At 48.1% G+C, this 24,570-nt stretch overlaps 1 protein-coding gene across 1 annotated transcript in view; it reads right to left on the reverse strand.

The window, feature by feature from the left end:
• Positions 1 to 1,940: 1,940 nt before the first annotated feature.
• Positions 1,941 to 24,570, reverse strand: part of LOC147608812 (uncharacterized) — a 67,946-nt gene continuing 45,316 nt past the window's right edge. Inside the window, exons 7-9 of the mRNA XM_086788303.1 lie at positions 6,388 to 6,481; positions 6,212 to 6,281; positions 1,941 to 3,440 (exon numbers count right to left, since the gene is read on the reverse strand). Of these exons, the coding sequence (XP_086644429.1) occupies positions 2,410 to 3,440; positions 6,212 to 6,281; positions 6,388 to 6,481 (1,195 nt within the window). The 3' untranslated portion in view covers positions 1,941 to 2,409. The remainder of the gene's footprint in view (positions 3,441 to 6,211; positions 6,282 to 6,387; positions 6,482 to 24,570) is intronic.

The raw sequence follows: 24,570 nt of genomic DNA on the forward strand, positions 1-24,570 counted from the left end.
AAAACAATCAAAGCTCCATTGTAGTCCTCCTCTATAAAGGAAATAACTATGTGTGTGAACATTGCATGTGAGTGATGGCCATAAGGTGTATCCATTTCATGTGAGTGCTGGCCATGAAGATGTATCCATTTCATGTGTGTGAACATTGCATGTGAGTGATGGGGGAACATGTTCCTTCTCAACATCTATGTGACAAGTTCATTGGCATAGCAATGTGGCAGAGCATGCTAGTCTACATGTGGTTGCATATGTCTAGGGATTTACTACAGCCTTGGTTTACTAGGGTAAGCTCAGTGAAACGCTAGGTGGAATCCCCTTGATCCTAGGCAGCTCCCATTGATGTAGGCGAGGTAGACTAGATGTAGGAGATTGTGGATCTAGGCACCTTCTTCTATGTGGCCGTGGTATCATATTTCATGTTGTTGTTTGATGATTTACATATGTTTGGTTTCACTGAGCCGAGAGGACAATGATCCTACAACAACACGAAAGCTCAAAGAGAACAAACACGCTATACATGGTGCTTTGGCATGTTTAAGAGTGGAGCATTAATGCTAGTTTAGTACTCGTCCTAAAAGCCTCCTAGATTTTTCTAGTGTATCTCATGAAGCTTTCTTATTGAGGCATCATACATAATAGAGAGCCAAGGGTTTATTTGTAATAGATAAGGGTCTAAAAAAATAATATTTATTGTCAAATTGAACATTTTCATGCCCCTCAAATGACTATATAAAATGATCAAGGTATCACTCATGAGCACACATCATTTTGTTCATTTATTGATTTTTTATTCAATAGAAATAAATTTTCCTTCACTTAAAGGTGACCTTACTAATTTCTTGCAAGGAACATAAGTAAAGAAAGCCTAAATGTGCTACTACTGTACATGAATCCTTTGTAAAGAAAGCCTCATGAGATATAAAAACCAACGTGTTATGACCTTTTTCCAAACCCCTTAAAAGGACACTCACTCACTTTTATATCAGCTCCAAACTAGTATTAAAGGTAGGCTTTGGATTGTTGTAACTGGTTTCTTTTTGTGGTTCTGTGAAATTAAACCTTCTCCTATGGTGGATCTAGCTATGCAATATAAGAAACATTTTCTTTTGCAAGAGAGAAACCTTTACCCTACCTTTGATGTGTTGAAACCCCACTCTCTCTCTCTCTCTCTCTCTCTCTCTCTCTCTCTCTCTCGTGTGGTCATATCTTGCTTCAGATTTTTTACTTTAGGAGTTGCTATTACTAAATCACTAAATCAATCCTTCTCTTCTAGGTGAGCTCAAATGGTGCATGGTGAATCCAGCTATGCAGTATAAGAAGCATTTTCTTTGGACCTTACCACTCCCTTGATCTTGATGTGTTGAACCTCCTCACTCCGTCCCCCTGTGCCTGTTTTTGTGTGTGGGGGTTTTCAAAATCGGTCCTCTTATAGGTGAGCCCACGTGATGGATCTATGTACACAATATAAGAAACTTTTTAATTTGTGCCCCATATGTTGCCCCCCCCTCCTCTCTTCCATCTATGTTGGGTGTGAACATCAATGTTTACTTGGGAGTTGGTATTATTGAGTCACTAAAAAATAAGATGCATGGTGATTGTCCAGCAATTTTAGTGAAAGGTTTTTCCACAAGACTAGGTGTTCTTTTCATGCTATTAAAACATGGGCTAGTACAATGGTCTTCTATGCTGTTTATATGGGACTTGCACCTCTATTTTAGGTAGCTTGGTTTCAATTTGGCCTTTTAAAAAATCCCTACCCAAGCACACTAAAACCTTTTGTGTAATTTTGTATTTTGAGTCGACAAGTTTCTGTAAATAAAACCTGAGTACATATTCTATGCACATCTCACAATAGCGCAACATAAAACCTTCAAAACCTTTATTATGAACATCTCTCTCTCTCTCTCCCTCTCTCTCTCTCTCACACACACACACACATGTTTATGCTCTTAATAAATTTTCTTTTAACCTGCTGTTTTCTTCTTTTCCCATAACCTTGGGAAAATATAGTTATGGTCCGATTCAGGCACTGTCTCAATGGGAAGGATAATACAATGTCTGCACTTGCCAAACTTCAATGCATCTCGGAATACCCTTTACATGAAGCTCTTGACGGGGGAAACAAAACTTCCCTACACTCAGGGAACCATGGAGAGTTGCACAAAGTACTTCCGGAGTGGTCTCCCTTTCTCCACAAGGGCCCTCCTCCCATTCTGAGGTTAGTAGAATATACTTCTTACAACAAACCTACATGGACGGTGGTCTAGCATATGAGCTGCACAACCTGCCACAGCCTTGCAACCCTGCTTGGCTTGTGATTTCAACAGACTTTTACTGTGTGGTACAAAAAGATTTTGAAGGGATCTCACCACAAGGTACTAGGCTTGTGAAAGTATAACCACTAAGATTTCAAGAAGACTTCCAACTGAAGGAAAGGCTGTTAAATCCCGTGTTGCCAAGACTACTCAGTATATCATTACTTCCAAAATCATGAAGAAAACTTTGGCTTGGATCTTGAATAGCAAGGCTTTGTTCCTCGGCGATCACAGATGAGCTGTGCATGGTTCCATTAGCTATCAAATTCTGTGTGTTATTCACTGATAGACTTGAGCCCAAACTCATCATGTTGTTTCCATTACCAGACACGAAGTTTTGATTCATCAAGCCATCACTAAAGCTGCTGCTTACCCCTCCTAGATTGCCACTATCACTATCACTTACAGCACTGCCAATCCCTGCACCTTCACCACCTACTAAAGCTTCACTTTCATTACCAGAACTTCCCAAGCCATTTGCGTTACGTACCAAGTTTCCTGCCCCAGAAACCATACCTCCATTCAAGCCTGCATTCATTTTGATGTTTGCCCCCCCTGCAAGTACTTGTTGCTGGGCACCACTTCTCAACTGAGATGGCATCATTAATTCTTGAAATTGATGTGCGTTACCTTGTGAAGGTTGGCCAGAGGACTGCTGTAACAAGTTCACAGTAGAGCTCAAAGAGTTTTGCTGAGCTGAATGAGAGAGTGTGCTGGCAGGTGATGGTTGGCCACCACCTGTCATTAATGGATGGCAGTTTTGCAAAGAACTGAAATAAGCACGTTGTGAAGAAGTTAAAGAGTTCGAAGCCAGGCCACTGGGAGAGGTATTAACATCAGCAGCCATTGAGCTAGAACCATTATTTTGAAGTGTATTCTGTAAAGAGGTTAGTGAGTTCTGATGAAGAAGTGTTGGAAAGGAGCCTAAATTGTTTGTATTGTGTGCCACACTGTTTATAGACCCAGTTAAGCTGCTGTTGTTTGCACTTGTTATTGTAGGGCCTGCTTGACCCATATTTTGCTCTGAAGGAAGAGCCTGAGGACCCACCTGCTCCTGCTGCCGCAATGCCTCACCAGAAACCCCCCCAAAGCTTGCAGTTCGGCGAGGAAAGTTTAGTAGACTAGCTGCAAGTGTCAAAATGTAAAGATAAAAGCATTAGTCTACTGAAAATCAATAAAATGAAAAAAAACACAGGACATTATTACAGGCAGAACCTCATGTAAGGCAACATGATACTGGTCAGCTAACACCAAACCAATTTGCGTGTTAAATTGAAGTATAAACCCAACTGCATCTTAATCAAATTATACAAATCCATTGTTGTTATTTAAAGGCTTTTGGCTCCTCTACTTCCATGGAGAACACTAGGTCCTAAGCAGGACCAAAAAACGAGCAACCCATCTTACGTTTAATCAAAGGTCATTCCTGCATTAGAAGAGACGAAAGAGCACCAGCAAAGAAACATATGATCATGCACAAACAAAATAATGGAATACCTCTTTGACTACACGTGTAACCTAGCTCTCCGTCAGCCTGCTAAAATATTCTTTTCTCCCCCACTTATAGTCAGTCCCTTATTTCATTCTTACCTATTTTCTTCACTATGGCCTCTTCTTCTCAGGATGGAAGTGCTGAGCCAAAGGCACAAAACAATCAGCAGCAACCCATTCAGAAGGCCCAATCACAAGCTCAGCTTCAAGCTTAGATCTCCTTCTCTGGCAGATTTGCTGACCTATATGGCACAAGCCTTCAATACTCTGCAACAGCAAGGCAGCAAATGTTCTCTAGTACCAAACTTTTAGGTAAGTCATCCTCTCATTTGACCTCAAATTGTTTCAAGCAAGAAGAACGATCACCAGCATGGGCTCTCAAATCCTTGAAATATCTCTGCTGGGGACAAAGCTTTCAACTGGCTTTCATCTGAGGATTCAGATGTAAGTGTTTTATAAGAATTGCTTGTTGAATTTTATAGTGTGTTTCCCACTTATTTGCTTTGTGGATTACATCCTTAATTGTTCACAAGCTAGAGCCCACAGCCCATTCTTGGGGTACAATCATTTTCTAGGATCCTTACCGAGTTCAGTGTGAAGAGAGAGGTTGTTGCATGTCCTGTGTTCGAGGGATTCCTTGGGACATAAATAGGTAGCCTAGAGGGCTTAACCAATGTTTGAGGTGGCCAAAGTGAAGAGGATTGGCATATAGGGGTGCCCAAAACCACTAAATGGCGGATTAAGGTGAAAGGCCCAAAGGGGCTTAAGCCTCAAGCGTGCCAAATGGCAAACATTGGGCAAGGGGGGATCAAGCTCAATATGTAATTACAGCTTCATTACTGTGTCATGTGCATCCCGCACTTGGATGCCACGTGGACATATCTGTACAAGCAAGTGCACGACCTGGAGTGGAAACTGGTCCCTTGGGACCCAGTCCGGGACGAGTCAGCGACGGTGCCACTCTTAAGCGTCCAAGGTCAGGTGTATAGTTCTTGGTCAAGTGTGCAAGTCCCACACATGAAGCAGTACCAGCCCGTACTGTGAGTCACCCTCAAGAATGATGACATGTCAGTGGATATCTTGCAAGGTTTTCAACAACCATCTAGGCACAGATTTGGCTCCTTGTATGGCTGTTTGCTCTTCCCTAACAACATCTTCAACCTCTTCCATAGAAGAGGGCTGATTTGTTGGTTGTTCCATATGTCAACATCTTGTTCAACGAGTGGCATGTTTTGAATATTTTTGAATAAGGGCTGGCTGAAATGAATCCCCACTAATGGCTATGGGTAAAAGCCCACCAAACATGTCTTGAGCCTGTACAAGCTGAGCATGGGCTGAACTGAATTTTCAGCAAATACCACCTCTCTGCTAACAAAAATCCGGCATGTCATTGGATTAATGGGGTAGTTGGGAACCAATCACATGAGAACCCTTGTACGCCTCTTGTTCAACCTGGAACACAGCTTACACTCACTCCACACAGGTCAATCCACCCTTCAAGGATTATCATTAACCAAAGAATTGTATTCCACCACATATCTAACAATACGAGCAAATACACCACAAGGAGGGGCCGCCTTAAATGGGGTGGTTGGGAACCAATCACATGTACTGTGTCGCTCTCTCCTCTCCCAGCTTTTCTCAATAAGGTTAATTGCACCAAAGCACAAAACGAAGCACAAATTAATCAAACGTCTTTCACTAATTCGCGCTTTTTCATTCGTAAGAATGAGGGAAGGCAAGACGCCAAGAAAAAGACGAAACCAAGGGAATGGAAATGAAGAATACAATTATGCAAAAGCAGCCTTCTAAGCACTAGTAATAGTAGCCGCGACGCTAACGGAAATGGGGAAAACACCACTAAAGGCCAAGAAAGCACCACGGTATTGAACGCTTGTAACACTAATCAAACAATTAATGCCTTTGGGCAACCCCATAAGCCTTTCTCTACACATCGACAACCTCATGCATTGGTTAAGCCCTCTAGACTCCCTATTTGCGCATCCGTCCCCAATGAAATCCCATCAATACAGGTAGGTAAACTTAGCAAGATAAGGATCAAAAAATTTGCAAGGGGCATATTGGACAGTGAATATCCTCTAAGCCTTCTCAATTATCACAAGGAATTAACTCATTGGGTACCGAGGTAAAAGCCTTAAAGTCTGGCAGTCCCATGCCTAGACCCTACTTGATACTTAATGAGAAGGGAACAGCAGTCTCAGAATCTGTTTGCCATGCCAGCACACGTCACCCAAGGTTTATCTTATTAAAGGGGCTAAAAGGTTGAGCATTCAGAGAAAATATCAAGCGAAGACACTCAGACTAGACATAGCACGCACATTGCATGGAAACATTCAACTTCACATAGTTGAAGAAAGAACGCATTTGAAGAAAGGGAAACTTACATATAGGCCCAATTCTGTTTTCTCTGCTGAAATCTATTAAGTCCTTCATACTATTTACAACCTCTGAGATCTGTTCATGCAAAAGGCGTCTTTCAGGCATGATTCCCACTGTTGAAATAAAACAATCTCTTTCAGTGCAGCCCATAGGAAAGGCAATCAGAATCCTATACACCTACCTGAAGACAGCGAACATATCTCTTTGTATAGCCAAGATCATTCACTGTCGGTGCCTCCAAGGTTCGAGTAAGCTGTCTGGCTGCTCCCACAAACCTAAACCAAAAAGAAAAGAGCGACACATTTACTACTATATTTCCTGAATCATGCCTTAACTTTTTGATAGCAAGCATCCACCCATTCTAACCACTCTTTGTATTCACATACAATGTTTTGTTTTTGTGATATGGATGACAAGATTGTTCAGTTTCCACCTATAATTAGAGAGAGATCATCAACTCAGTTCCTATGATGCCAGCCTATTCGTCATGTATCCTGTATCAAGAGGGATGCATTGACATTACATGAGCTGCTCAAGAGACTATATCCAGCACATAAGCCATGAATCAGAGAATACGATTGAGACAGCACCGGGCTGTTACATGCACATGTGGAAGCTTGAGTGGTAAGGTGTGCAGCAAGTCTTTCAGGCACTTTACTTTTCCTTTTGCTTTGCTTTTTGAAGAAAAGGGTATGATATAGAGATTGCATCAACACATTATTGGGTCCAATAACCCGCTGTCGGTCCCCCCACCTTTCGGTGTATTTGCTTTATTGCTGAAGTTGAGATGAATACAACGTAAAGGTCACCTTCTTTTTTGCTAAACTGAGTGCCGGGCTTAATTCCAGGCTAAACAGGAGGTGGGACTGCACACCCGAGCAGACTCTATGCACCAGCAGGCTGCCTTCTCAGCAAAAAAAGACCGGAAGATAGAAAGTGCAAGGCTGGAGAGCAAGAGACTGAGCAGGCTTATCCCCTGCTCCTTTGCACGTGGGACTGCACACCTAAGCAGATTTTATGCACCTGCAGGCTGCCTTCTAAGCGATGAAGAACCGGAAGATAGAAATGCAAGGCTGGACAGCAAGAAACTGAGCAGGCTGCCCTTACCTCCACGTTGCTTTTCCTGCTGTTTACCCTTACTCTCCTACCCGACCCAGAACCGGAAGATAGAAATGCAAGGCTAGACAGCAAGAAACTGAGCAGGCGCCGCTTTGCTTTCCCTATCCTTACTTCATCACACAGGGAGTTCATCCCTCGTCATGCTTTCTTCTCTTTGTGCCGCAGTTTGTGCCATGTGGGTTGTGTTTTCTCGGCATCGCTAAGCCACAAATGGTCCTTTCCCCTAAGGAGGACTCCATGACAGCTGCTAAGCCACACCTGGTCCTTTCCCCTCAGGACTCCATGACAGCCGCTCCATCATCCCCAACTGATGCAGCCCCTGGTGCTTATTATCTGATGTGGACTTTCAGCTCTTCACCTCCTCCGTCATTGAGTTGGAGGCCTATGTGGGTTAGGGTTAGCAGTGAGCACAGGTACAAGCCTAAGCTATGGTAGACTACTATTGCAGAGTTTGACCAGGGTCGAGGACTTCAGAGAAGTGGTGCCCGGCCATGCAGAGCAGCAGTATGTCATGAAGCAGACAACAGCAGTGGCAATCTTGGACAAGTATTGGCAGGCCACAAATGCGAGTGGTGATGATGGCGCACAGGTGGCAGGCTACTGCAGCAGATCGATGGCGGGCTGTAGATGCTGCACAGAGGGCAGCTTAGGCCAATGCAAAGGCAAGGCGGTCGGGGCAACAGGTACAGAGCAGAGCAAGGACAGTTAATAGACCCAGGAGCTAGAAGGCAATGAGCGGCTTTGATGCCAACGGCTGCTATTCAGGCAGCAGCACAGGCGGATATGGGCCAACAGAGTCGTGTGGAGACGGGACAGACAGCGGAGAAGGCAAACCAAGTACTAGCACCGCCAGTGGGACGGAGCGCTGCAGGCGAGAAGGGCTCGGCTACACCGATGATACCAAGCCGAAGCACAGCCAGTCTCAGGCGTGGGTCACAACCTGAGCCTGTCTAGAAGAGTGCATCCACTACCATCCGGGCTGCAGCAAACTATGCTTGGATAATCTAGTGTGGGACTGATGGTTTATTGCGGATCATACGGGAGAACATCATGACCTGGGGCCTCTCAACTTGTTGCCAATCCTCATCAGATAAATCAGGCCCCAAAAAGGCAGCTCCATACATCAAGGCTGGTGTGACAAGGGTGTCAAAAAGCCAACCCTTTGTCTTGGGCTCCTGGAAATGTGTCTAGAAGCATTGCCACTCAAGTAAGCTCAAGGCTGCATATCCCATGTCACTTTGGCATGTGCAGCAGGAAGCATGGTGAAGTGTGGACCATTGAAAGCGATGCCAAGGTAGACACAGAATGAGAATCTCCATAGGATCCCCTCTCTATCTAGATGTGAAGGGGCGAAAGTATTGAAGACCAATACCTTGGTTTTAACAATAAGGTCCCGCTGAGTACAAAAATCCTGTAAGGCATCCAAATCCCCTCCACTGAATCTGAAAGGAGGACGATATCATATGCATAAAGTAGTAGGGAGATCAAGATGCCTGCCAGTGTGGGACCAGCCCCGCCTAATCTGTCAATGAAGCTCGACAATCTTATCAATGCAGAGGCCAAAGAGTGGATAATAGCCGGCAGCCTTGTTTCACCCCAATAGTGCTGGAAATCTCTTGCGATGTGCCTCTTGGGGCTCTCACTCGTCTGACGACAAACTCATAGAGGGCGATGGTGCTCCAAACCATGTCAAATGGGACTCCTATCTCCTATAGACACTGTAGGAGTGCGGGCTCAAGGTATAGTATCAAAAGATTTGCAGAAATCCACGAAGCAACAGTAGATCCTCTGATGTCGGGTAAGCATTTCATTCCTCATTCCCGATCATGAGCGCGATTGAGCTCCCCCCGGCCTGCTGCTCTCCTACACCCCACTCCCCCCCCCTCTTCTGCTCTTCGGGCCTGCCGCCCTTCCCTGCCCGCCTCCCCTCTCCCCTTCGCGTTTCCTGAGCCTCCCGCCCGTCTTCCCTCTCCTTCGCCTCCCTTGCCTGCCCCGCCTGCTCCTCCCTCTCCTTTCAGCACAGCCAGTTTTTTCTTCGGGGTTTTACTCTCATTTCAGCAAGTTTTGGCCTATTCTGGTCTTCACCCTCACCATGGCAGACGCTCCGTCATCCCCGACCGAGGCTGCCATTGCTTGCATTTCCTTTTCCGAAGAGAATCTTCAGGTTCTCGCCATGATTGTTGCCACATTAGAGGCCTCCACCCTGGCTTGCAAAATTGTTGGTAGCCGCCCTACGCACGGACAGCTCAGAGATCTATTATAGGCAAGCCTCATTGGTGAGCCTGCAAAGATCACAGATATTCACCCTCTAGGGCATGGATACTACCAAGTGGAGTTCAACTTGCCAATGGCGTCAGACCGAGTCATGCAGCTGAGCCCCCTTGCATTGCGTAACCGTTTTGAGCATTTATCTCAGCACCTTCCCATTGGCGACCGGCCCCACCAATTTGGCGGCTGATCCCTCATCTAGAACCCCCCCCCCGGGCGGCCCTCAGTGCCCTGTGAGGCTAGGAGACCTCTCCAAGCCCCCGGCGAGCCCCTCCCAACAGCCTACCTCTCCGATGGATCTCTCACAACGGCATCCCTCTCCAACCTCTCCGCCTCCTCCCCCTCCTCCTCCATCCTCAACACCGACTCTGCCCCATCCTCCTCATCCAAGCCTTCCCCGCCCCCCACCCCCCCCCCCCAAAATCTGCCTCTCCAGAGCACTCTTGTCGGCCCCCTAGCAGCCCCTAACCCAGAGCAGAGGCAACCGGCGAGTTTCGTCCACCACTTGATTCACCGTTTCTCTGAGCTGGTTGAGATGACCATTGCCGCCTCCCCGGTGACAGCCTCCCACCAGAATCCCCAAAAGGTGTCCCCCAGGATCTTGGGGCAGCCTATGGATTATAGTTTCTGTTGGGGTAAAGGCATAATGCCCACCCTTATAGTGTGTACAAGCCCATAAGTTATAGTACATAGTACACTTAGTACTTTTAATGTACTAAGTGCACACTGTGTACTAGTGCAATATACATGTGTGATAGGGGAGTCACACACTCAATGCTATTGAGTTGACTTATCCCCACAACTCTCTCTCTCTCTCTCTCTCTCTCTCTCTCTCTCTCTCTCTCCCTTGTTTCTCTGTGTATGTCTCCCACACATGAACTCTAACCCTAACTCCCATTCAACTGGTATCACAGCCATAGCCAGTCGCACTTATTGAAGGCGTTGCTATTCATCTCTGCGGTGATACACACACACAGGTTTTCGGGTTTTCTATGCTCGAATAGGGTTTCCTGCATTGATGGCTTTTACGGGCAGCCAGTCTTTGCATTTGGGAATCCAGCAACAGCAGCTGCCCTCAGATCTCCCATTGGTGCGGTGAGCGTGGAGGAGGCCTGCGCGAAGTGATGAAGTGGCATTGAGGCGTTGGTCCAAAAAGCCTAGCGCTACTAGACTCTTGGCAGGCGAGCGAAGAAGTCAGGTGTGGTGCGTGTACCAGCGAAGCCCAGGCTGCCTAGCGCAGGTAGCCAACAGCCAGGCGAAGGCACACAACGCGTGTAGCGCAAGCCACTGAAGGAGGCGGCGAAGGCTGCAACGCCTACGTGGTGGTGGTCCGCGTAAGTAGGCGAAGGCGACACGCCTACGTGGTGATGGTCAGGCCCAGCCACAAGGCGTCAACAGGCGGGCGGCGCTCAGCTCCACGTCACCTCCTGCTTGGTGTCGAACTCAATGAATCCGCCAATACCCTGCGCATTTAGCTCCGGGTCGTCTGTGAACTCCACAGACTCCATTGAGACTGTCGTCCAGGCCGCTGAACCACTCCAGAAACTCCTCGCAGTCGCAATTGGGAGGCAAGTTCCATAGCTTGAGCTCCTGACGCAGCATTTTGGTCGGCTCCTCAGCTATTGCCTACCTGCACAACAGCAACATCAACAAGAAGCCCCCCCCTTTCTGCAACAGCATCAACACAAAGAAATTCAGCCTGCAGATCAGAGAAATCCAAAAAATTAAGAGGTATTTGCCTTCAATTTTGGGAATTTCTTATCAATTCAATCAATTGAGCAGGTACAGGTGACGAATTGCTCAATTTTTGAGCAAAATTGGCAGAATTGGGTGACATTGGTCACAATCAGGATCAATTTGCAAGAAATTGGATGTCAAAATTTGGGGCTTTTGATGTAATTGTGCAATTAAGCATTCATACATGCTGTATGATGTGAGAAATCGCACATTCGGGCAAAATTGCAGCAAATTGCAGTGCAAATCAAGGGGCTTTTGTGCCGATTAAGTTGATTTGCATGCAGGCACACACAGTTGATGCTTTGGGCAATGTGTTGATGCCTGACAAGCACTCAATGTGTCTGTAAATCAAGGGGCTTTCATGTATTGGATGTATATGTGGCCAGGGGGAAGCATCGCAAAGACTCTGGATGCCTTCATGTGCGTCAATGTACCATGTATGATCAGCAATTGATCTTAAATCAAGGGGCTTTTCAAGATTTTATGCTTGTTGAGCTTGGCAAAGCAGCAGGCAAGACTTTTATGCCTTGAATCCTCAGAAATCAGCTTGTAGTCAAGGGGCTTTTGCCCAATTTCTGTTCGGAACTGTTGTATGCAGTGTTCGAGACTGTAAAAGTCTGATTTTCACTCATTTGGACAGCCAGGAGAGCATTTATTGCTACTGTACCTGCTGGTACAGATTTGGCACAGCTTTGTGCAAGTTTTGGCTGTACACTGATTTGAGTGAGGAAAAGGTTCAATTTCAGCTGTTGTACTTGCCGGTACAGGTTTGGTACATCACAGGTGAGCACTTGGTACTGTTGTACAGTACTTTGGAAGGGGAACAGAGCACATTTAAGGTGCTGTCCTAAATCTGCAGCAACCAGATTTTGGTGATTTCATCACATACAGTGGGAGAAAAGTTGCATTCTTGCTTCCGCAGTGGGAGATAAAGTTTGGGAGAACAACTGTGAGCACTTTGTGTGCTTTTGGTGCAGTGTTTGCACATTTTGCAGGGAGTCAAGCATTGACAGGTTGCATATTGCTATGGCAACCACAGGTGAGAGCTCTTCATTGCTTCACATCAAGAAGCTTGAAGGCTCACATAACTATGATATTTGGCAAACCCAGTGCTATAATGTGTTGCTCCAAAAGAAGCAGCACAAGCCTATCAAAGAAAGGGGTGTAATGCCCGCTTCTCTTACTGCTGAAGAGTGGGAAGATATGGATGAGCTGGCAAGATCTACTATCATGTTGTCTGTGTCAGACTCTTTACTTTTCAGCATTCGTGAAGAGAAGACAACTTGGGGAATGTGGCAGAGATTGCAAGACTTGTATGCCCAGCAAAGTGCCTCAAGCAAAGTGTATTGGTTGAAGAAACTCATAGGTCTTCAGATGAAGGAAGGGGCGTCTATGACAAACCATCTAAATGAGTTTAATGGTATTGTCAGCCAAGTTATTAATCAAAAGTTGGCAATGGACGATGAGTTCAAAGCCACTTTTCTCTTATGCACTTTGCCAGAGAGTTGGGACACATTCAGGACAGCCACTAGCAATTCAAATGCTATGTTGTCATATGCAGATGTTGAGGGTGCTCTTCTTCAAGAAGAGATGAACAGGAAAAACAACTCTGTTGGAAAGTCCAATGCAATGAATGCACGTGGGAGATCCAAGCAAAGGGGAAAAAGCCAAGAACGGGAAGGAGCAAGTCTCGCTCCAAAAAGGACTTGGAATGCCATTATTGTGGCAAGAAGGGACACATCAAAAAACAATGCTACAAATGGAAAAATGATCAAAAGGAAAAGGGAAAAGGCAAAGACAAAGACAAAGATGAAGCCAAAGATGTAAAGCCAAAGGGCAAAAGTGGAGTCAAGATTGAAGAAATCAATGTGTCACATGCAAGTGACAATGAGGCTGAGGTCCTATTCACGTCTTCACTTGATGCCCATTCACTTCTTACAGGAGATGGTCATGGTATGCACTCATGGATCATTGATTCAGGTGCCTCCTTTCATGTCACAGGTTGCAGAGACTTGTTTGTCAGGTATACTGCTGGCAATGAAGGAGTAGTTTATTTGGGTGATAACCATGCATGCAAGATTCTTGGCAGAGGTGATGTGAGGCTTGTGTTTTCACATGGCTCACAGCTTATGCTCCATGATGTCAGGCATGTGCCTAAGATCAAGAAGAACCTGCTTTCTACTAGACAGCTTGATGATGCTGATTATGTTACCACATTTGGTGGTGGAAAGTGGAAGATTAGTAAGGGCTCACTGGTTGTTGCCAAAGGCGAGCTTCAAAGAGCCATAGTTGGGGGACCCATCGACATTCTATTCCTCCAAGTGCATATCACCTTTCTGAGGGACACACCCGCTGATGCGGGAAGATTCTTCTAGGCAAGAGTCACACTTTTTGGTCTCCATCCTTTGGTCCCTCAGGGACGCAGGGAGGTGTGTGTTTCTGTCAATGAGCAACTTTTGTCCGCAATGACAGGCTCAGGTTTCATAGTCCCACGACATGCACAGTGGATTACCATATTGATTGGAGAGGAAAGAGTTGGCTTCCATGCTCCGAACACCACTACAGGTAGAGCCCTCTTTTGGAGCACAGTCCGGCAGGCCCTCCCCCAAGTTGACTTTTGGTGCTTGGACAGTGACTTCAACATGATAGAGGCGGCAGAGGACAAACTTGGAGGTGGCACGGCCACAGTGTCAGGAGCAGAGTATCCTGCCTGGGAGGAGATGATTCTGGTACTCGAGGGTCAAGACCCTTGGCATCTTCCAGAGTTTGGGCGTAGCCCTAGGAGCCTTAGCTTCTCGAGATTGGATAGAAGGAGCACCGGCTCCAACCTCTCTATACTAGATAGGTTTTATGTTGATGAGTGGGCTTGCAGCCGTGGAGGCATGATCGGCATCTTGGCAGGCACTACTTTTTTCAGATCATGCCCCAATTATTTTGTCCTTAGAGGACCCCTAGAGGCATGACAGGCATGCGAGTTCTAGGATTCCGGACAGCCTCATTCAGGACCCCGAGATATGCAGCAGGATAGATCAGATATGGGTACTCGACTTTATCTCAGGCTGTGCTGCATACACATTGGATGTGGGCCTAGGGGAGATCAGCAATTTCTTGCAGGACGCAGCCCAAAGCCGTTTGGAGGGATTTCTAGGACCAGGAGAGGAGTCTAGCCTCTTTACAGCGGCTTCTGAAGAGATCCCCCGATAGCCAGTGGATCGAGAATCAGATTGCTGCCACCCGCACAAAGATTAGATCCATTGAGGAGAGGAGGGTGATGTACAGGTATCATGCCAAAGCTTCATTCTGGACTCAGGCCAGTGACAAAGTCGCACGGGATTTCTTTGAGATAGCCGGCCCCCACAAGAGGAGAGACGGCATTCGCAAGTTGCATGGCCAGGATGGAGTTATTGTTTCATATCCCCCCATGTGCGAGCCATCGCCACGGACTTTTTCCGATCTCTTCTCACTGGTGCCCCATTATCTCCACGGGTGGTAGGACACGCGGGAGAGGGTCTAACGGCACACAAGGGAGGTGGTTCCCCCTTCTCTTCGGTCCTTCTTAGTGACACCATTCACTGCTGATTGAGGAGTTGGCGGAGGCATTGACAGCACTTCCCAAGGGCACATGCCAAGGGGCAGACGGACTTCCAGTCTCTTTCTTTCTTCGTCATTGGGACCTAATGGAAGGTGGCCTTCGAGCTACCTTCAATGAGATTATGATCATAGGTGCCATGCCACAGAGGCTCTCAGAGGGCTTGATTCACTTGATTCCCAAGGAGGGTGGTGATAGATTGGAGATACATCATACGGCAGTGGAGACCCATCACTCTTCTAGGGACCACCTATAAGATCTTGGCCAAGGCGGCAGTGGAGACCCATCACTCTTCTAGGGACCACCTACAATATCTTGGCCAAGGCCATCAACAGGAGACTTCAACCTTTTATCCCATTCTTGATCCATGACACTCAGACTGGCTTTGTTCAGGATTGGAGCATTCTAGACGACATCTTTACCTTCTAGGAGGCGACAGCCTCGGCGAGGATGCGACAACAAGACCTCATCGTGCTACTCCTGGATTTTGAGAAAGCCTATGATAGGGTGGATTGGAGGTTTTTAGAGGGCACGGTGAGCCAGATGGGATTCCCCGTGGAGTGGATTCGTGGGGTTTCAAGACTTTACTCAGCCTCGCATAGCCAGGTCCTCATTCAGGGAGCCCACGACAACAGATTTCCCCTTTCCCGCTCGGTTCGACAGGACTATCCTTTGGCACATTACCTCATCCTATTCATGGCCGAGGCCATGAGCAGTTTTCTCTCTACCCAGGAGACCGGGCTCCAGGGATTGCATCTCCCCCTCCGCACACACAAGGAGCTGCTTGATTCAAAGTTTGCAGATGACACAACAGCCTTCCTTATTTACAGGAGATGTGGGGAATCTCCAGAGATTTGCAGAGACGATCGAGGTTTTTTGCTGCACACCAGGAGCACGGGTCCACTCGCACAAGTCGTGTGGTTTTTGGGTAGGCTCCGCACCCGCCCCGACTTGGCGCCCAGTAAGGCTTTCAGTGGATCCCACAGGGCACTCCAGTTCACTATCTCGGATGCCAGGTTGGCATTGATAACTCTCCGGAGCGGCAGCTCGCCCCTCTTCTTCTGAGTATTCGGAAGAAGCTTTTATACTGGAGTTCTACAAGACTCTCCCTTGTAGGTAGAGTGGTGGTGGCGAATCAGGTTCTTCTTGCCACCATGTGGTATACCACTTCGTGCTGGGCCTTCTCTTGAGCATGTATTGGTCAGATTCAGAGATTGATTCGGAACTTCTTATGGGCCAGCAATGACGGGAGGCCAAGGTGGCATGGAGAGTGATTATTCAGCCACGTCGCAGAGGGGGGCTAAGCCTCATTGACCCTGCTATTCAGAGCCGAGCCCTTTTGGGCAAACTAATCGTTAGAGGAGTCCTACCTGGTGGTGAGTGAGCCTTGGAATGACTTCCTCTTGGCCCGGATTTCAGCCCGCACCCCAAGCCTAAGGAGCCCTTGACTGCCGCAGAGCCTCAGATGGATCTTCACAGAGATGCTCGCCCGTGCCTTTAGTCCAGGACAAATTTGCAGCCAGCCTACCTCGAGCTTGGGATCACCTTAGGCCAACTCTCAAGCAGATAGCTCCGACAGCCTCCGAGGAGCAGCTTTGGCAGCCACTGATCTGGAACCTCCTAAATCATTTACGCAGTGGCCACATGTTGGGGGCCCGACCGCACGTTTCATGGGGTGCATTGAGCATAGGACCAGCCAGGTCCCTTGGAGATTGGATTGCACACAGGCAGTTACCCCCGGAGGTGCAGGAGAGAGGCCTGACAGGAGTCCGGGGCAGAGACCGGCTCAGTATCGACATCGGCTGACTCGGCTATCCCTCAGGAGTGGTTGACTCCGATCCCAAACCCGACTCCCCCAGTCTGGTTAGGTGTGTTCACGAGACATGATATTCTCGTGGCTGTCCACGGTGCAGACGAGGATAGTAGCCTGCTCACCTTCTCTATTGGAGCACATGGCAGACTAGAGCGATCCAAACTCAGTCGCATGGGTCGAGGGACGGGAACGGGGAAGGGGAAGGGTTTGGGGAACGCCTCGAGGCAAGGAACAGGCACAGGGGGGTGGGACGGGGACGGGACATGTCTGTGGGCATTCACCTCTTCCTACCAAGACCAACCTGAACCCTTGCCCCCAACACGGACTACTGGTGCTCGCGAGGAAGTGGCCATTGAAGGCTGATGGCAACTTAGATGGAGCTTTGGCACGCTCAAGGAACGGGGACAGGGGGGTGGGACAGGCACAGGACATGTCTGTGGGCATTCACCTCTTCCTACCAAGACCAACCTGAACCCTTGCCCCCAGCACGGACTACTGGTGCTCGCGAGGAAGTGGCCATTGAAGGCTGATGGCAGCTTAGATGGAGCTTTGGAATGCTCAAGCCTCAAGAACTTGTGCAATGTGCACTGTGCACAATCCAGAGGAGAGATGGAAGAGAAAAACTGTGCACAACAAAGATGGAGGAGAGCAAAGATCACTCAGCAAACTTCGCACAAAAGCCTTTAGATAGGCTTTTTTTTAAACATTAAAACTTAAAAACCTAAAACCGAAGAGGCAAAGCCTTCCAAAAATTTCTTCACGTCCCCAAACACCCCCCCGTCCCACAAATTTAAGACGTCCCTTGATAGGGGACGGCCGTTCCCTTGTGAGGGACGGCACATGGGACGTCCCCCCTACAGAGGGACGCATCCCCGTGTGAAAGGGAGGCCGAGACGGCGTTCCCCCGTCCCTATGGCCCGGGACGAGCGTCCCCTATTACTATGTCTAGGCTTCCCTTAGAGGATTTCAGTGGCTGCACCTTGCAGAGGGTGAGGGTGATTGGTTTGCAGGCACAGGAGTGGCACATAGACCCATCACCAGCCAAGGTGGCCAAGGTGAGATTCTAGCGACTGAGGATATGTAAGTGTCGACCTCCACGCGTCTACCTTGGGACCCGGGCGAGTGGACTTGGCATGACGCCGCTGATCGGGAAGAGTCTCTAGATGCCCCCTTCTTTGCATACACAGCGCGGCTAGGCCGCAGGATCCAAATGCCTGAGCTTGATGGCACCCCGACGATAGCAGCTCATTGGCAATCACAGGGACTCTGACAACGCTTTGAGACAGTTTTCGGCCTAGAAAGATCACCCTCTTTCTTTGGCTGATGGCACACAGGAGCTTGGCGATCGGCACTTGGCTGGCAATAGGAGGTCAGCCAGCAACTTGCCCGCAGAGCGGTCACTCTCAGGAGTCCCAGCCACACTGTCTTTGGGAATGCCCAAAGGCTCAGCAGATTTGGCGGCGGATTGTCCGCATCTTCACTATGGACAGGGCCACAACCCAGATCATTACATGGGACACTATCGCTTGGGCCATGGAGGCTAAGGTGGTCAGGGCTTATGAGGAGGATGGGGGAGGGTAGCCCTTCAACTCTCTCACCACCGTGTTGTGGCAGTACCAGTCACAGCTCCGCCTACATTCCACTGGCGACCAGGCTCTTGCTAGAGGTGGGAGATATCAGGAGTGTTTGGCTTGACATCATTCATACCCTCCCCAGTCAGTGGAGTAAGTTACAAGGAGGTTATAACCGCATGTGGAAGCGGCGGGAGGCTTTCACAAATCAAGTTGGAGACCCCACTTGGCATTACAAGCCAGCTGTGTAGTCGTTCTCTCTCTCTCTCACTCTCACAATGAGATAGCCTCCTCCTCATAGAGCGGCCAGCGGAGGAGAAGTGTTTTCTTCCCCTTATGATCATTTGATTCCCGCCCTTACATGAGGCGAGTTTGTATTTAGCCCTACGGGGTTGTATCTGTTAGCAGTCATCTCCTATCTGTACACTATACCACAGCCTCTGTTGTGTGTGTGCCTGCCCGTTTTTAGTGTTTCCCCATTTTTTTCTCTCCATGTATTTTCCCTTTTTTTCCCTGAGGTGTGAAGGGCAGTCGGCTATCTTCTGATGCTAGCCAACTGCTGTTGTGCTACCCTACCTATCCAGGTGTCCTAGCCAACTTCAGGCACCTGGCCGACTAGCTTATTTGCTGGTCGTGGGCTGCCCCTTGGCTGGTCGTGAGCATGGGCTGCTGTCGGCCTGTTTTAGGCTGGCCAACCAACAGCCTGGGGCCATATAAAATGGCCCCTTGCCCCCCACACTTCTCACTTGTGATTCCAAGATTTTCTTTGGTGTATATAGCAGAGTTACACAGCTTCTCTCTCTCTGTCTTTCATCTGCATTTTTCTCTCTACAGCAGTTGTCTTCATTTCCGTTGTGCGTTGTGCATTCTGACATGGTATCAGAGCCCCAGGTGGCTTGAAGCTTGGAGACAGTGGGACGTCGAGGGTTCGCTGATTTGAGGTGCTGATTGGAGATTGTTTGGGCTGTACGGGACTTGGAGATCGGGTAGAAGGCAGCCATCACCGTTGGACAGCCACCTTGCATATTATTTGTAGCCTCTTCTTCTTCTTTTTTCCCACCCACCCTCCCTTCACAAGACCTTGTGAACCCTTGAGATGGCAAACTTGCTTGAGATGGCTGAGAAGCACATGAAAATCCCAACACTCCCCATGTTCCCGGTGGACTGATAGTTGGACGAAAACAACTACGGCATATGGAAGGTAATGATGGAGTCCGTTTTGGAGTCTCATGCCTTGGCTGATTACATTGTTGTTGGGGTTCCACGCCCGAAGTTGGAAGGCAGGGAGTTAACCTCTATATAGAAGGAACGGGAGGCTCAGGCACAGTTATGGGATCGTGTCAATGCCCGCGTCCGTTCTTTCATCTTCCTAAATTACACACCGCAAGTGATCAATCACATAAAGTATATGATGCTAGCCAGAGGGATTTGGCAGCATTTGGCCTCTTTGTACAACAGGGTATCACCCATGAAGAGGATCTCCTTGGAAGCTCAGATGCGGGTGATGAATCCTGCAAAGTCGTCAACGATGCAGGAGCACATCAACAAGTTGCAGGCTCTTCAACAAAAGGTTCTCCAAGTAGGGAAAGAGATATCTTCAGAGGATATGGCCATCATGTTGTTGTCCCATTTGCCCTCTCAGTACTCAACATTTTACTCCTCTTTGATCACCAGTGGCAAGCTCGACACCATCACGTGGGAGGAGCTTGTGCCAATGGTATTGGACCAGGAAGAGCGATTTACGAACCCTTCACAGGGTGGAGATTCTGAGGCCTCGACTGGCCAGCGGTCAAAAGGCCATAACAACAACAACAAGGGCAAAGGGAAGTCTTCATCAGAGAAGTCTTCTGAGAAGAAGCTCGATTCAGACCGTGAGAAACTGAAGGCCGAGCGTACCTGTAACGATTGTGGCGAGAAAGGCCACTATTGGAGGAAGTGTCCCAAGCAGAATAACGGAAAGAGTGTTGATTCTTCAGCTTCCACTGCAAAGACTCTAGCCTTTGTGCACTTGGAGATTTTGGACACAGATGCTTCATCTTCTTCGAGCGAGGAGGCAATTGGCTTCACCGCCAAGGATACTCGGGAGTGGATTCTTGATAGTGGTGCTTCCAAGCCCATGACTCCTTCCCATGATTTCTTACAGGATTTTAAACGGCAGTCAGGTCACATTTTCATTGGCGACAATTCCACCATACCGATTCACAGTGAGGGCCGGATGGAGATCATTCCCGATGGCAGAGGGTGGAAGCATTCCTCTCGTGTTCTTTACGTCCCTACAGTTAGTTTTCATCTATTGTCACTGCATGAGGTTTGCAAGACTGGCTTCCGGGTGGAGTTTGAGGCGCATTCAATTGCTCTACGGGAGTCGGGACAGAGAGATAGGCCAGGTTGTTTGGAAAGACGAAGTGGAGAACGGTATATACAAACTCTCAGCACTCTCCTCTCTTCCAGGCTCTCAAATTGGTGACTTGTGGCACTTTGGGTTTGACCACTTGAATGTGGATGCGCTGTGGCGAGCTTTCCAAGACCAAATGGTGGTTGGCTTGCCAGATGTTGGCAACAGGCAAGGACGCTGTAGTTCTTGCATTCGTGGTAAGCAGCACAAGGAATCTTTTCCGAAGCAGGCTTCCAGGCGGGCTTCGAAACCTTTGGAGTTGGTACACACTGACTTGTGTGGACCTATGCAGATGCCATCCTTGGGAGGCTCTTTGTATTTTATGCTACTTGTTGATGATTGTAGCAGACTCACTTGGGTTTATTTTCTTTCCCAGAAGGACCAAGCTTTTGCTCAGTTCAAGGAGTGGCATGTGATGGTGGAGAAAGAGTCTAGCTTGCAAATCAAGCAGGAGCTGGCCAATACAGGTTCACCTTCAGAGCATGGAGCAGTTAAGCGTAAGAATAGGACTGTGGTGGAGATGGCGAGGACGATGTTGGAGCATCGTGATATGCGTCGTCCACTTTGGGGAGAGGCTGTGACTACGGCTGTCTATATCCTTGACCGTTCTCCAATGACTTCAGTACCGAACATGACTCCCTTTGAGGCGTATTTTGGCAAGAAACCAAATCTCCCATTTCCGTGTGTTTGGGAGTGATGCATATGTTCACATTCCAAAGAAGTAGAGGAGGAATCTTGACTCAAAGTCCCAAAAGCTTGTTTTTGTGGGATATAACTCTCTTTCCAAAGGATACAGGTTGTATGATCTGGAGCGGAACGAGGTTGTGTCACAGCAGAGATGAGATTTTTGATGAGCATGTTCCAACCTCCACTGTTGATAAGCCACCACTTCTTGGAGACCCAGACAAGTTTGATGAGGATTCCCAGTCGATTGTTCCAGCTGGACAACCTCAGTCAGTTGAGGAGGTTCAGCCCGCGGCTAGAGATGAGCCCCCGCAGCAGTAGGAAGCTCCGCGTTCTATTCATCCCTAGTTTCTACTCATACTTGGTGTCCCTTTTGGATCCTTTTCATGGCCCTTGATTGTGGGCTGGCCACCCCTTTTTTGTATATTTTTCTAGGATTTTTCCCATGTCGGGTGCCTTTTTCCCAATCGGCCAGCATCACCATGTCCAGTCCAGGTGCTCTTGTCCAGTCAACCAGCCCCTCTTACCTATAAATAGGTGGGCTGGCCTCTCACTTTTCTCATAGTCTAGTCTTTCCTTTTGCTCCCTCACTTATGAGACTCATCCTGTCTCTGTTTTGGACTGTATCATTTCAGTATATTCAACATAATTGCTCCATCTCTCTCTCTCTCTCTCTCTCTCTCTCTCTCTCTCTCTCTCTCTCTCTCTCTCTCTAGATTATATGCATCTATTCTTGAGCAGGAGTTGAGTAGATGGGCAGAGAGAGAGGGCATACGTGCATCAGGGCACGCAGGGTTCAGGAGAGGTTTCTCCACTCTTGACCATATCTTGACACTCAAAGCTATTATTGAGGAGGGCAGATTATATGGCAGGAGGATTTATTGTTGCTTTGTGGATTTCCGCAAAGCTTTTGACACAGTACCGAGAGCCAGACTGATGCGCAGACTACAGGAGATGGGAGTGCCCACAGAGCTGATTTGGGGAATCATGGCTTTATACAGGACAGTTGTGGGGCAAGTACGTACTACCCAGGGTATATCTGAGATGGTTCACTCCACTATTGGGGTGAAACAGGGCTGCCCCCTTTCCCCCACCTTATTTGGGATGTATGCGGATGAGGTTTCGGACTATGCAGAGCGGGAGGGTGACAGAGGAGCACAGCTAGCAGAGACATGGATTCCGCTGTTATTGTATGCTGATGATATGGTGCTGATCTCAGATTCTCCAGAGGGGATGCAGCGTCATTTAGATGCATTGCACATGTTTGCAGAGGACAGTGGATTGTCTGTTAACCTTGGTAAAACCAAGGTGATGGTGTTTAACACCACAGCACAGTGGGTTAGGAGGTCAATGCCCACCTTTACATATGGTCAGGAGACAGTGGAGTATACAGATGCATATACTTACCTTGGTGTGGTTTTTAGTGGCCCACTATTTTCCTTGAGGAGAGCAGCGGAGACCAGATTGACCAGAGCTTATGCAGCATTGGGGAGATTAGAGAGGATGTGTTCACAGGTTCAGTTTCAGGAACCTCGAACAAAGCTCTGGCTCTTTGACACTTTGGTCACTTCAGCCATGCTGTATGGAGTGGAGATATGGGGACCCTCAATGGATCACCACAGCCGAGCTGGTAGCACTGATGGATGGAGACGTACGGAGAGAGGTCCTTGGTTTCTATGATTTCCCGAATGATTAGGGCCAAGGCCTCTGTACCACATGATATTATCCGTGCAGAGATGGCTGCCCCCCCATTGGTAGTAGAGGCACTCACTCGATCAGTCTCCTTTATACATAGCACTTGGGCTCTCCCTAGAGACAGATATGCTCGCTTAGCCCTGGAGTCTTCACGACAGTTGGCATCACAGGGAGACGGATCATGTTGGTATGCACAGATGACAGCTTGGTTCCAACTGCATGGCTTTAGTATGGACAGGCTACCTCCAGTTCAGTACTCCCTGGATGCACCCTCCCTCTCTCTCACACGGGCATAGATTACCAGACTTATCAGGCAGGACTTGACTCAGCTGGACACTAGGAGGACATGGATACAGCCGACACACGAGCTTGGTACGAAGATGGCTTTCTATAGAGATCATCTTCTCCAGCTCACGGAGGATGGGTTTGTGATTAGACCCAACTACATAGATACTCATCTTTCTCATGGGGTATGGTGTGCTATTGGTCAGATGCGCACATCCTCACACCAGCTAGAGATTGAGACTGGCAGATTCAGAGGAGTACCAGCTGAGGCCAGGATTTGTCAGCTGTGCCAGATGGAGCCAGAGACAGAGTTACATTACATATGTCACTGTCCAGTATATTATGAGATACGAGGCCGTTTTCACTGCCTGTTCAGAGAGGGCTTTGGACCACTTTCTAGAGTCATGAGATACCAGGATCAGAGATGCCTCGGATTGTACTTGCTGGAGCTGCGTAGACATAGAGAGGGTCTCCTGAGAGGGAGGGGATCAGAGAGGGAGAGACACCTACAGAGGCAGATTACAGACTTCTTTCGACCAGAGATTGAGCAGTCAGGTCAGCAGGCATTGCAGCTAGCCCCAGAGTACAGCCGCACCAGAGGTACACTGATTGATCGGGCTATAGAGCTGGGGCAGTCCAGGCGCCCCAAGATGAGAGGCCCATCTCGACACCGACGGAGACTACAACAGAGGATCAGGACCATACTAGCACGGCGTGGGAGACGTCCAGTCAGAGTACTCACCACGGAGGACATTGAGGATATCCGCCATCGACCGATGAGAGACATCTTTGGATAGTGATGTGTATGATGCTTACCTTTGTTGCTGGAGTTTTCCTCCCAGATGTTATCCATTAGGAGCTCCTAGTACCGTACTTTTCCTCATAGTTGTTTCAGTTTCAGTTAGTTGTTTAGTTGTTTTTAGCTTTCCTTACACAGACATTGTATCAAATCCACCAATTGTTGTAACCTTTTTGGTCTCATAGGTCATTTTGGCCTTTTGAAGACGTTACTATATCATTTCATTTCATTTTTTCATCTCTCTCTCTCTCTCTCTCTCTCTCTCTCTCTCTCTCTCTCTCAACACACTCTAGTGCTTGTTTGCTTCCACTCTGTGCACTCGTTCATGGTATCATCGCTCCCGGTTCAGCGATTCTCTCTGCTGTGCCCTATCTACAGCCCCTTCACCTCTGCATTTTTCTCAGATTTG

Source organism: Cibotium barometz, chromosome 52 (genome assembly GCF_041138505.1).
Source record: "Cibotium barometz isolate CiBa-2024 chromosome 52, ASM4113850v1, whole genome shotgun sequence".
NCBI classification, from domain to species: domain Eukaryota; kingdom Viridiplantae; phylum Streptophyta; class Polypodiopsida; order Cyatheales; family Cibotiaceae; genus Cibotium; species Cibotium barometz.